Source organism: Pyxicephalus adspersus, chromosome 7 (genome assembly GCF_032062135.1).
Source record: "Pyxicephalus adspersus chromosome 7, UCB_Pads_2.0, whole genome shotgun sequence".
Classification (NCBI taxonomy): Eukaryota; Metazoa; Chordata; class Amphibia; order Anura; family Pyxicephalidae; genus Pyxicephalus; species Pyxicephalus adspersus.
The window spans coordinates 65107372-65121963 of record NC_092864.1 but is presented as its reverse complement, the minus strand read 5'-3'; the positions used below and the strand labels follow the sequence as shown (position 1 = coordinate 65121963).

The 14592-nt window shown below is 35.4% G+C and overlaps 1 protein-coding gene across 3 annotated transcripts in view; it reads right to left on the bottom strand.

Annotated features, from left to right (window-relative positions):
- The window catches only part of GULP1 (GULP PTB domain containing engulfment adaptor 1), a 234068-nt gene that overhangs the window by 35864 nt on the left and 183612 nt on the right, over nucleotides 1-14592 (bottom strand). For all 3 annotated transcript variants that reach the window (XM_072418794.1, XM_072418793.1, XM_072418795.1), the window contains exons 8-9: nucleotides 12573-12710; nucleotides 4089-4205 (exon numbers count right to left, since the gene is read on the bottom strand). In XM_072418794.1, coding sequence (XP_072274895.1) covers nucleotides 4089-4205; nucleotides 12573-12710 — 255 coding nt within the window. The remainder of the gene's footprint in view (nucleotides 1-4088; nucleotides 4206-12572; nucleotides 12711-14592) is intronic.

Genomic DNA, 14592 nt, shown 5'->3' with positions numbered 1-14592 from the left:
GTGTTTATGACTGTGCTGTTGGTTTTTAATGCACATAAAATATTTTAGGACACTATTTGTTTCAGAATATTTTTTTCTTCATTTCCCTTCTCTAAAAACTGGTGCGTCTTATTGTCCAGTGCGTCTTATGGTCCGAAAAATACGGTACTGAAACAATCCTGGCACAACAACTAAAAACACATCAATGTACACTGTAAATCAATGTTGTACAACCATCTAGGTCCCCGTGTGAACACTGGCATTCCCTCTGGTATATTCATACTCTAACATGGCAGCACTATACTAACTTGCTAGGAAGGTACCTAATGGGGAATGACATTATTTTTTATTAGATTAATGAGATTATTGAGCAGGGATAAGGAATCTCTCCACAAGACTACCATATGAAAAAAAGCCGTAGGTTTTCTTTAGGACCAATGGAGGACATGCTGCTGGCTATCTAAACCTGATAAACTGGTAAGTAGTCATTTGAATGACATTTTATTAGTTAACCAATATGCTTAGCAAATCGAACATTGGTTTAGCCAAAAAAGCTCTGCTACACTAAATATTTTTTTTCTATTAGATGCTTCTATAAGTATCTCTTTTGCAAAAATAAACTCAAGCAAGGAAGCAATGCCATGCAATTATAATTAACAAATATATGGTTCCCCGTGACTATTCCTAAAATATATGTAGAAAGAAAGTCTGAAATCCTCCAACAGACACATAAGTTGTTTTACATTAAGCCAGTGTTTCTCAACCAGGAGGTTGCTAAAGTTCATTGAGCAATGAACAATTTGTGTCAGTTTACCTAATACCAATGATCTTTTTGGCTATCTGTAAGGGTGGTATTCCTCCCAGTGACCAGCAATGTAAAAGTCATTCTTTCAAGGGACCACCACATTATTGAACTATGAGATGTGGATATTTATATTTATAGGACAGGTTCCCTGTAGACCTAAAGGTTATTTCAATGGTTTCCCTCATATAAACAATGACACATTTGTTTACACACTGAAAAAGAATATTGTTTTTGTTTAGGTGGTAAAAATGTAGTTAAGGAACATGTGTAGAACGTTAATGGTATGTTTGACATTGTATTGATTTGTTTTTAAATGATTTTTTAGTGATTTATTTTTAAGTATCACGTTTGACACCTACTCTAATGCTTTGGCTTCTGTACTCTTTGGTTGTTACCATGAAAATATAGCAAAATATGTTGTAGTATGCAGGATAGAGGTATCACAGGCTAAACCACGCTTCCAACCTCTCCTAATCAACTAAATTGGAGCAATTTGGAACCATTTTGTGACCTGTTTGTACATGGTTGCAGTACACACCGCTTCTAGCAATGCAGTTGCTTTTCCTCCTCTAGACGAATGATCCCATGGCAGACGCGAGGTAAACCAGTCCAGGGTACATAGCAGCAGTTTGTCTAGGAACAGCTTAAGATGTAGTTAGCAACTGCAAATGTGAAAGGGGCTTAAAAATTTTTACATGCTAGCCACTTAACACCTATAAGGAATTGGAGGGAACTTAATTATATGACTATTCTTTATTATAAACAGACATGGCTTAATCTAGTTTGGAGGTGCACTAATGCTCCAAGATTTAAAAAAACAAAGCCAGTGCTGACCTTCTTTATTTTTTTTCTTTTCAATTTTCATTGACACTAAAGTTTTTTAGCCTTTTATTATTTTCTACCTACTTTCAAGTATACGTTTATCCCCAGCACATGCAGGAAAGCTGGGATTGTCTTCTCATTTGCAAGCCCTATTTAATGTACAGGGCTGTGTAATATGTTGGCGCTATATAGGCACTTTTTATTAATATTATTGTTATTAATATTAATAATAATAATAATAATATTAATTTTCGGCAACCAAACCGGTTTCCCTGGCAACCAAAGCTGATGCTGTGTATGCAGAAACCTGACTTTAGAAACCTTAAGTGATCAGGCAGGTAAGATGAATTATTGCAGCAGGGATATCACCAAAACTGAATGTCTAGTTACAACTGATTAACTTCGGAGGAACTGTCACATGTCTGCCCCTGTAAGAACATGACAGAAATACAGTGAATGAAAAATAAATAATATTTTACATTATTTATAATTGAAATGCACAGGTAGGCATCCCCAACCTGATAAACACAACAAGTATTAAATTATTTTATTTCTCCATGTCAAGACCAGATGCTATAGGACTGGTGTCAACAAAAGTTTGTTCACTTCATATGTGTTTTGCATTCCAATACAAGTCTATGTGAATGTAAACCTCATTTGAAACAGGTCAGTTAATTCTGATTAATCTTGGAAGCTTCCCAAACTTGTGTCAAATTAACGCCACCAAAAGAACCCCAAAGTTTTTCAAAACAGGCCAAAAAGTTTTGACACTAAACAGCAGTATTTTTAAAATATTGGTCTGACTAGGAATTCCCCAAAGTTGGAGCACTCTACATATACAATGTTTCCTGGAACTAAAAGAAGGCCTCTGAATTCCTCCCCTACAGCCCTCTGTGGCTTCTGCAGTGTCTGTGATTGTATTTCGAGACACCTGGGCACACTTAGCAGGTTCTGACCTTATACCAAACTTGTGTGAGGAGTACGGCCTAAAGCAATGTTTCTCAACCCTTTTAACATAGGCAAACCCTTAAAACAACTTTCAAGATTAGGGAACCACTGCTAAAATTGGAACAGTTGGAAGAATGCCTGGCCAGTGAAAAGAGTGTCACCCTTAAGGATACCCCAAAAAATCATTGGTGCATTTAAAATGACCAGAGAGGCACAAATTGCTCATTGCTCAAGGAACCCCTAGCAACCTTTAGATATACCCCAAGGTTACAAAGACCCTTGGTTGAGGAACACAGGCTTAATGTGAATTTCTCCTAAAAAACTAATAGTACCGTATGTGATATTAGTTTAATACTTTTTGTTTTCCTTATAGGTTCAGTTTAAAACAGCCAGCTCTAACTTTAATATTACTTTATTTTTTAGGGTTTGTATTTTAAATTTGTTTGTCATTATCTCCAGTGAATAGTGTGTACAGGTGTCACCTGTGAGATGCCGGGATACCCTGCACATCCCAGTTTCCCTTACATATAACGGGACTGAATGAACTGATGAGTTCTGTCATCCTGGCCTGGCCAATTAACGTTGCTGCAAAGCGAAAGCAGGAAGAGAAGAAGAAATGAGATGGCGCGGCCTGGTTATTTTATTGCAGATGCAACACCGCCTGTCTCTTCTGTAAAAGGACCTGTCTGGTAGGCATATTTTAATTTTTGGGTTTAGTCCTTCTTTAAGTCTCAGACAACATAAATACATGAAAGTCAAAACAGTAGGTGGGTAAAGGTGCAATAGGTTGTAAGGGGGGTTGAGTTTACTAAAAATGGTTAACTTAGATTGGTGATTAAGGTGAAGCTCTACTGTCATCAATTATCCAATAATGTATAAGTAACCAATCTTGCCCTTTTAAACTTTCCTTGACTATAATTGAGTATTCAAAGCAAATATAGTTCCACTTGATTTACTAATGTGGGTGAAAATTCACTTTCTAACATGAACATGATATTTTTAAATATCCTGTACCTATACTGCCAAAAAAAGTTTTCTTGTTTAGCCTCACTATTAAGAAAGGAAAAAACAGACAGGAAAAAACAGTAAGAAATGTTAACCAACATTACACATATTGTATAATGGTCAAAAACTCCTAAAACATAAAATATAAATCCAAAGAGAATGATATTTTATGAAATATAAAAAAAGACCAAAAACATGTAGTAATTATAGGAGGAAAAATTTTTATATAGATAAATTACTTATATCCATATAAGCAACTCAACTAAAAAAAATGAAGTCTTTCCTTCAAATAATGTTGACAACAGCTAACAAGGTAAATTTGCCACAAAATCAACTTTGATAAAATCACACCACTAATCCTATTCATTAACTTCTTGGAGTTGGAAACATTTCTGTCATCTTTTTATTACTATAATTAATTTTCTTCGATTTGTAATGGCACTTTTTTTGGCATATTAACTGAGCCTGTTAAGCTGATAGTGTACAGTCAGTTCCTCTTCTGACTGAGCAGTAACATCACAGGACTTACCCTTTTCTGTAAGCCAGCTATTTGTTTCCGTGTTTCCACATCTTTTCCTCCAGACTCCAGAAATTTTCTGTATGCCAGATCAAATGCTTGTCCAATTGTTAATGTTATCTCCTCAGCCTTGAAAAAAACATAATTTTTTTCTCATTTTAGTAAATTCTCCTATATTGTATTTTTTTGTAACTTTTTTAATGAAGGACCAAATATTTTCCTGTATAGGTTTGTATTACTATAGACAAATAATTATTTTAATAATAGTAAGGTTCATTTTCCAAAGGTACAGAGCATGGTCACTTTCAAAGTTAAATTTTTACGCTGTGACGGTATTTAACTTCTCGTGATGAATATAAATAAAGTGAAAATGTTTTGCTAAGGTATTTTTATTATTATCATTAGCACTCAAGCCTGTATGAGTAGATACATTTTCCTGTGTTTCTGACTTGTAATGTGGCATGAAGAAATCAAAAAGCCCCGTAATTCTTTAATCTAGGATAATAAATTGAAACTCAAAATGTAGGAGAGAGAGGGTTAGGACAGCAGAGTGCCAGATTTAGACATTTATATTTCAATACTGGAGAATAAAGTCAACGGTGACAGCTAATCTCCAACATTCCTGTTGAACTCCTCATCTGTGAGAGGTATTGAGAGTAGCATCTCTTCTCCAGTTGGTCTCCCTATTGAAGCAACAGTCCAAAAAATAAGCACATACTGGTTCCTGCCCTGAAGTACTGTTTGCTATAGGTAAGTATCCACTGGGAACCAGGCTCATCTTTCCAGTAGTCCATTGTTCAGATCCTGGCCTAGCCAGGCCTGGGGTCTCACGTTTTTCTAGTTATCCATGGTGACGGTCCCCCCAGTTTCAGTTCAATGCAAATTTAAACCTGTTTTTGGTGCCCTTCTAAAAGGGCATTAAATATCTCCATAGGCCTAACAGGTAAATGCACCAGAGTAGCGATTGACCTTACCTTACTAAGGCCATTTCTGCCCTGTTACAGAAGGTAGCCAACTATCACGCCCAAGGCTATAAAGAATTTAAAACAATCCAGCATACTCTAAAATGACTTCTTACACTTAATATGGTGATATGTGTTTTCTATTTCTTATATAACATTGTATATTTCTAATCTCACTATAATTACACATAGATTTTTTCTCACCTGGAGTATCCATTACCACCACCATCTTAGTAACCTACTTGGAGACCTCCTCCATTCGGGCTTATGTAAGTTACCATATTATATCATCATTACTACTTTATTACATACACTGTTTCATAAAATCTCTTTTTTTGCATATATGCATTACTTTATTACACATCTTGTTTCTTAAAATATGATCCTGCTCTATTAGTGTTTTAGTATTTAGGCAATTATTACTAATTAACCGGGATTATTTAAAGCACACCAAATTATCAAATTATACAGTCCAATAATCATGTATATACAAGTCTCACATGTATATTTGTATTTATAACTATGTTGTTATGTATTGTAATTTAAATCTATGTTTTATGATATATTCAGACCATGCACAATACTTGCGACTGCTTCGTTAAACGCACAGCCACCCTTGAAGAAGCCCTTGGTCGGGCAAAACCCTTTAGGTCTTCTGGCTGCGTGTTAACATCTCCGTTCTAATCCTTTGCAGTTGGTCTAACCCTACCTATGTATATGATACGGTAGGTTACTTATGTCTAGCTCAGTTTGGTTGGCAGATCATTGGATTTTTGCCACCTGAACAAATTTCTCATGTACTTTACCATGGATGTTTATTTATGTATTCTATGGAATTTATTGAATACAATATATTATTTTGGCCTAAAAAAAAAAACCATCTGTTTTTTTTTTCACTATTATGTTTAAATGGGGTTGGCCTATACCCTTTTAAGGGCAATACCTTTAACCTTACAGCAATATTCCACTGCGATACCCCTTTTATTGTCCTATATTTATTACACCTTGAAGGGACCTTTTTATACTAATGAAAACTTCGTTTAACACTTTGTTTTTGCAATGCGGTTTTCACTTTACTTCGTTAATGAGCTGAAGTTGTACTGACTTTAATATTGTAATCCTAATGCTGTACATGATTGGGTAATAAAGTTAAAAATCCTATTAAACAAAAGTAAAAAAAAAACATAAGAAAAGAAAACAAGGTAAGAGTATTTACATACTTTTCCATTCAAATCTGTCATAGTATTCAACTAAATATTACATAAGATAAGATAATAGTTTCTAAAACTGTAAAGACACACCAATAATCATAGTTGAAATATAAACATTTAAAAAAAATAGTTAGTCACCTTTTGTGTTCTATATCAAAAAAAATGTTATCTGTTTCTAATTTCTAAGAAGTCGGTGCTGGTAGACAGGGTAACATCTGCTATTCAGACTTTAATACCTAAATATGGTGTTATGTAGTAACCGTCAATCTTTGAAGGGTAAACCCTTATGTCTTTAAGATCTTAATTCTGACCTTGAAGGACAGCTGATGAAATCATTTTATATATTATATTAAAATAAAGCTCCTTCTGTGATCAGTCTCTGCTTGATGACACGGCATGTGTCCTAACAAGCAATGCTTGCTGCCAAAGAGCTTGAAAAGAAAAATATGTTATGCACAAACATAACACACTGCATAATTCTTTTTATATTGTTTATAAAATCCAGAAAGAGAAGAAGGATGCCAACATGTATTTTGTTTTCAGTTTCTTTAGTTTCCAGTTTTTTTATGTTGCCTATTCGTTAAACAGCTGCACCAGTCCATGTGACAAGTATTTAGAGGAGGCAAACCAAAGCTGTTCACCATCACCAGTAGGCATGATTGGAAGTACCAAATATAGAACACTGCCCATGCTTTCCCCTGTGAAAAGTCTAGGTAACAAATGGTTGGGTAAATATCCAACCAATATTAGTAAAAACGTAGTAGCAGAATCTTGGAATCCATTTAATAAACTGCCAAATGATGGTACTATATCAAGGAAAGTCTATGTTTTAATGACTTATTATTGCAAGACTGTGTTAGTCATTATATCTGAAATGATGAATTATGCTTTTTTTATTCATACCACTTGCCTATTGGAATGTGAATTATTTGTTCCCTCATACAGTTTGTTCTTGGAATGTCAGTAAATATAGTGTATGTGCAATTGGTTGCTGATTCTGTTCCCTCAAATCATCTTATGTTTAGTGGTGGTTGTCAGAACTATGTAATGAGAATTAGTAAGATAGTGTTATTTAACACTAAGGACGGTGGTAAATGTCATTATAAACAGCCTCATATAGCGAATATTGTGTCTCAAGTTATTTTATTACCAAATACTAAAGAATTCTCTAAGTGTATGGGAAGGATCTGGGACATGTCTCTGTTATCACCATGCTTATATGTCAGTGCAACATTCAGTGAATTGCTAGGATCATTAAAAGCCTTGAGATGCAAACTTAGGCACAGAAATGTCTAATTATTTTCTCTTTCTCTCTGTAAAATTTGAAAGAGGAATATTTACTATAACACTGCATAAAATGTGTTATTCACAGTAAATGTTAATAATGCTTTCCCGAGCTTTGTTAGCCAATTCAAGCCAATGTTATCATTTTCCCTTACCCCACACAGAATTTTATAGTTTATGGGTTTAAAGAAACAAAGAATTGCAGAAACATGGTATTGCTTAAATTTTACCTTTGTCATAGCTTAGAGTTATTAGTAGGGATGAGCGAGAATGCCTCTCAGAATGACATTCTCGTGAACATTTTCTCAAACTAAAAACTATATTTTTCTATAGTTTTCTTTATATTTCTAATATGCACAAAACTTTTAATAAGCATTCTACCACCGCTACAAGTTTTCCGGTGAACCGATTTCACAGACCCATGGGTAGATCGAGGAAAACATTACAGGAGGAGTATTGTGGCAGCCATGGGAATCCTCCTGTGCATGATCCCCGGGCACTAGAAGTTAGGCCCTCATTTAACCTCTAGTGTCTGGGGAGGCAGGAGGAGTACCGTGACTGCATTCATGATTGCAGCCGTGAGAATCCTCCCCTGCGCAATCCCCTCATTTAACCTCTAGTGCCCGGGGATCACGCACAGGAGGATTCTCATGGCTGCATGGCTTTTAGTAGGAGTTCCGCGGTTGTGTTCATGAATGAATGCAGCCGTGGGAATCATCACAGGGTGATTCCCATGGCTGCATTAATTCATGATGAGCATAGCCGCGGGACTTCTGTGTTCTTGGATAGAGAATCCCTATCCAAGAACACATACTTCAGGGCTGCAAGAGCAATCAGGGGAGCAGAGCTGTCAGTTGTAATTCAATCTTGACGGCTGAATTTCCACAGGCTGTTCTCACTTACACGTTCGGTAAGCAAAAACAGCCCGATTCACCGCGGGATCGAATTTTAAAATTTTGCTTGTTCATGTCTAGTTATTGGTGTTTTTAGAATTCTTTTATTCCCTATATCAAGTTTTAGAGTTTTATTACATTGTATTATTTGACTATCTTAATATATATGTTTTAAAACAAGGATGTACAGAGATATACTGGCATTGTTTGCAACAGGTCTTTTTAGCTTTATTGATTTTGGCAAATTGTGAATTGAATCTTGTAGCTGTGGTAGAATGTTTATTAAAAGTTTTGTGCATATTAGAAATAGTTTTAAATATAGTTTTTAAATTCAGGGTACTCCATCTTTTTCTTCTTCTATGTTATCTACAGTAAATGTCATTAAAGTATACCTATCATCAAATCTGGGATTCAAATCCAGTATGATAGAATAATGCATAAGCAGAGTCTATCTTTTGTGGCTGGTAAAACAATTAGTAATTCAAGAAATATAGGCAGCCAACTCTATACACACAGTCATGACTTTTTCTTTGTCAGACAGTATTTGCTCCACCTTTCTAACCATTCAAGCCTCCCTTTTGGTCAGTGAGACCAGCCATCACACTAAACAGTTGATAGGAATTTTAGGGGAAAAAACTGATTCTCTGCTCCATTACACTTTTACTTTATTTATATGTTTGGGCTGAAATCCATAGGTTTAACCTCCCTAGCAATAACTCGAGTGTGACTTGGGGTAGAAAAAAGTTGCTAAAAGCGGTAACCCTGAGTCACCACTTGTGGTAGGTAATCCTATGGGAGGTAATAGTAAATACGGCCTTACCTGATCTGCCGGCGTCCCGCGTCGTCCATCGCCGCAATCTCCGTCTTCTTCTCTCTTCCTCTGGCCAGCTTCTGCATCCGATGAGTCACTTGGGAGTTCCCGGTGACATCGGTGCGTGTGTACGTTGCCGGCGGGGCAGGGCTGGAAATTCAAAATCCATTTGTATTGCATTCAATACAAAATAACTGTATTGAATGTAATACATTGGATTTATATGTGTAAAAGCAGTACATTGTTTTCAAGAACATTTATTTTACAGTATATATATTAGTATGAGTATAATATGTATTTTTTTTTTAAAAATTAAAACAAATTAATTTTATTTTTTTTTTATATATAGATTTTTTAATTTATTCAATTCATTATTTTACATGATTTTTGTGTTTCAAACTTTATTATACTCTTACTATTATAATATACTGTAAAATAAATTTTCGTGAAAAAAATGTACCGCTTTTAGACATATAAAACCAGAAAGAAATAAACCACTAGGGAGGTTAAACTAAAAATAAAATTGGTGTGAGATTTTGCATATACTTCAAAACTATAAAACATATATTTCCCCCTGTAAATACACTCGAGCATGTACTACTATAAAAATCTTATTAGAATATCTCTCTCTTAGTAAATATGGATATCACTGTGAAGCAGTAAACCAAACTTTTTAAATTATTCTTTTAAATTGCAGTTAATATTACAACAATAAAAAAACATTTTCACTGTAAAAAATGACACCATAGTTTTGTTAAACTTTGTTAAAAACAGAGGAGCTGAAAGGCAGTAGGTTTAATAATGTTATAAAAACATTTTTTTCTAGGTCTCAAATCCACATTAAAATCAATAGTGAGGGTTCTATACACATTGGGCCTGATTTATTAAAGCTGTCCAAGGCTGGAGAAGATACACTTTCATCAGTGAACCTGGGTGATCCACCAAAACGTGGAACAGATTTCCTAAAAGTTATCTGTTAGCAAATGTTTTCTATCCTGGACCAGACCCATTCCAGGTTTGCTGATTACGCTGGTTCACTGATGAAAGTGTATCTTCTCCAGCCTTGGAGACCTTTAATAAATCAGGCCCATTACTGGAGGGTTTTTTTCTTAACTAAATAGATAAAAATACTTTTCAAAATGTCATTACTTTCATTTAGTTTGTGTAAAACACAATAGGCAGATGTGTGGTACATTTGTAAGGACAACGTCTCCTGAACATTGCCCACTATGGTCTTTAGAGTAAGTAGTAAAAATGTAGAGTAACTAGTAATTGTCCTTTTCTTCTTGTCTCCTATGACTGTGTGTGATATTTAGTGAACTCAAAAGCTGGGACCTTGTTTCCATCATTCCTTTTTATTTGGCCCCATGCTTTACCAGGTTAATGTTGTATTTTATATAATTTCCTTGTAGTCCATCTTCTTCTACCTTTACTTTTGTTTACCTTGCTCTCTACCATAGCAGCTCCTCTCCATCTACCTTTCTTGCGATATGGCCAACAGTTGCCATATTGTCTTTAATATTCCTTCCAACAGATGTGATTTTGCATCATTGACCCTGCAGCACCTCTTCTTCAATCATGACCTTGCCTGATTTCCAAAACCCTTCTGTAGAACCATAATTAAATATGTATAATCTTATTTGTTAAGGACATTGCAAAGGAATGCTTTTCTTCCCCATACCTGAGAAGGAACGAGACTTAAAGCCTTTTTTAAGACTCCAGGGAGATTGTTCTTTTTCTTTTATAGCCCTTCGTGTCTCCAGAAACTTTGTGCTTGACAATTCCAGCTCTGATGTCACCATCGATCTTCAAGAAATCACATAGGGTGTTGTTTTCTTGCACTATTTTTCATTTTTAGGTATTTTTTTTTTACTTGTTTGTTTGCAACCATGCTTTTTGTCGTCAGGGTGTTAATTTGGGTGGAGATTTTTTTTTGTTAATTAATAATGAACTAGGTGGCTGAGGTTAGATTCTGCAACAAAACCTGATTTGTCTAAAGAACTTATTCTCTGTATGATCTCTGATCCAATTAATCTGAGGAAGAGAATTGTCACCAGGAAACAAGCTAACTATATTTTCCAATAAAGAATTTTAAACCAAGTTATATGACCATTTGTGTTACATGCTGCTCACCCCACACCCAAGAATTGATCATTTGTCAGTCAGCAAGTCAGGCAGCAGCCTAGAACCACTCCAGGCAACTTGCTAATATTACAGTTAAAAACATATGTAGAACTTTTCTTAACTTGCCAAAGAATTTGTATTTTTGTCCATCCATTCCTGAGATTTACAAAACCCTACCACTCAGTACAGTCATCTCAACCTGGCTTTTTCTACTGGAGTTAAGCAAGTTTCAAATAAGTACATATGTATGCATGAGTCTTTATTAACCTGAAGTAATGCCCCTTCCTTTACCAGCCAGTGCTGCAGAATTAGGGATACTAATAAATGCATAACCTGTCAAATGCCGGTATTATGGAAGTTGTGACCTAAATACTTTTAATGGGGGTTTAAAGCTTTAATGGCTATTTCCAAAATGGTATGCAATCCTTTAAAATATGGTAACTGAGACAGAAAGCTCACTGTCTTGAATTGCTTCCAAGGGATCCAGAAAAATAATCCCTTGCTCCTGCTGACTGCTACGCCCCTCTCTTATGTTAAAGCAGTCAGTCTCCTCCTCAGCTATAAAATATTTTACCATAGACTCCTAAAGTACAACCGATTATGGTCAGAGGTAAAAAAATGAAAGAAAAAAGACTTTTTATGGAAAGATTCTATGAATTGCATGTTGTGATTAAAAGCTACAGCTTGTGAAAAAGAGACCTGGCTTATCTCTCCAACCCTGAGGGCTTCTACCACTGAATAGCTTAGACATCTTCTTACAGTAATATTAATGAGTACATTAATCATTATAGTTTTAAAGACATGTAACTAGTCCATTTTTGAATGTAAGTATGGTTTGTGTTTAGTTGCTCCAGATTTCCCGATTAGTCATGCAATTGCAAGCCACAACTTCATTTCTTTAGCGCTTCAATCTCTAAGATTGCTGTATTTATAAGAAATGTTCTGGTTCGCATGATTACTTGTCTAACACAGAGAGCTAAGTGGAATAACAAAGGGCAGATCAGCCTAAATTTATAGCCGCATAAAGCATAGCATGGGAAGAAATACAAATGAAACATCTTGATCTGTTTTCTCATGACAAGTTGGAGCCATTAATGAAGATAAACATCTGGAGATTTCATCTGATCCCAAGTCGTTATAGCAGTTTCTAGCCAAGCCAAACCCTTTTCATGTAGGACAAAAAAACACCCTAAAACATCTGGCATACTTACACATTTCTCGCTATCGAACACATAACACAAGTGCTTATTTGACTCGGAATCCTTGCATATGAATGTAAAAATCCTCTTGTCTGTTTTATCATCAGCACAAAACGATATCCTATGCAACTGGCAATTGTGCAGGACTTCCTAAAAAATAAGACATTGGTAGACTTAAAGATGATTGTAATTCTTGTTGACAGGTTTTATTTATTACAACAAAACCTAAAATGTCCAAAACTGACTTCACAAAGAAATCAAGCCATGTAAGCTGTTGAACAGTGTTACAGCTAGTAAATACATTCTATAGTGGTAATTATGTAGAATACTGAACATATAGCTTTTAAACCGCATAAAAGTAAAATAGTGCAAATGGTAAAGTGCTCAATCTTAAAGGATGCAATACAATGTAATGGTTATTTCCTTATTAGTTGCAGTTCAAAGATTCCCAACCTGTGTGCCGCGGCATAATAAACTTTTATATCAGTACCATGCATATGTTGTCACCTTACCTGGAGTAAATTACTAATTACTATTTATTGATTTCAGATTTATGTTACCAGCCTTTCCACCATAGGAAAAAAATATAAAAAAAAACATGTATTAATTAAATTATTAAATAATCTCACCTTACCTGCTCCAGGTACCTGTCTAGGGAAGGAGGGTAATAAATTCCCCAAACAGGATCCTTGAAACAAAAAGGATCCCAAATCAAATTCTAATTTGTTATCCTCATCACTTCTAAGATCTTGTCAAAAGAATTGTGGTGTCACACTCTGCAAACTCTTGTCCAGCTTATAGCCATGGAGTCGGGGGCTCTTGTTAACCAAGAAGCCATGCTCTTTAGCCAATGTCTACTTTAACTGCTTACAGCTGTACAAAATTGAGAAAATATTATTAAATTTCTAAAGGTTGACTAGCAGGGAAAATAGATTTTAAACCCCAGGAGCCTGTTGTGAAGAACTCCGGCATACCACAATCCTAGAACACTGGAATTTCCTGTTTGCCAGTCTTTAGAATTTTCTTCACATCATTTATATTTAGCCTACCTATAAGTTAAGAATTTTTTGGGGTAAATGTACTGGGAAGAGAGACTCGCTTTATGTCTGTCACTGTGTACAGGTGAAGTTGCCCTCTGGAGATATCTGAAGTTTTGTGTTGATCAATCACGTGTTGATTGTGTCAGGAAAAAGGTTAGGAACCACTGTAATAGTCTTACTTTAAAAGTTGTGAACATCTTTAGTAGTCTCTAAAGATACATAAGCCATGCCATGATTTCACCAGTTTCAATTTAGATTTAAACTGAAAATACCATTTAATTTACTTTGTATTACATCCCTGTTTCTTCATTGCCTGTCTGGTATAGATTCTGGCTGGTTCCCCAGTACTTACATTATCTACAAGATATATGCTTAGAATACTCTCTGGAAACAAAAGCAATTAACGGATGTCTTTATCCTAAGGAGATGCTATATTTTCAGCTAGTACACAATTTGAGTAAAAGTTTACCAGGAGTTTGAGTATTTTGTTGTAATTTTTACTTTTTATTGCCTTGCTTCTTAGTATTTTCATGAGATTTGTAGATTCTTCCAGTAGTTGCTATAATTGTCTTCGATAAATAGAACCTTTACTTACTGACTGCTAAGATAAAACCAGTTACAAATAACCCACCTACAGACTGTTTTTTTAGTTTATTGTTACTGAACGATATTAGATCTATTTTATCATATTTATTTAGAAAGGGTAGGCCTGAAAGAAATATTAAGTATGGAACCATAGCACCCATGTTGTGGACATCCAACATTCCTGGAAGTGTTAAATGTCAATTTTTTTATGAAAGTTGGAACTAAACTGAAAACTGTGAAAAAAAATACACTTACCTTCAATCCCACAGGGCAGTCCGATCCATCCGGCCGTGTCCTGCATCGGGTCCCGCGTCGTCCCGGAATTCCATCCCAGAGCCGGAACTCCAGGCGCCACCATCTTTGTCTCTTCTTTCGGGTTCTTCATCCTACGTCACCCGACCCAGGCG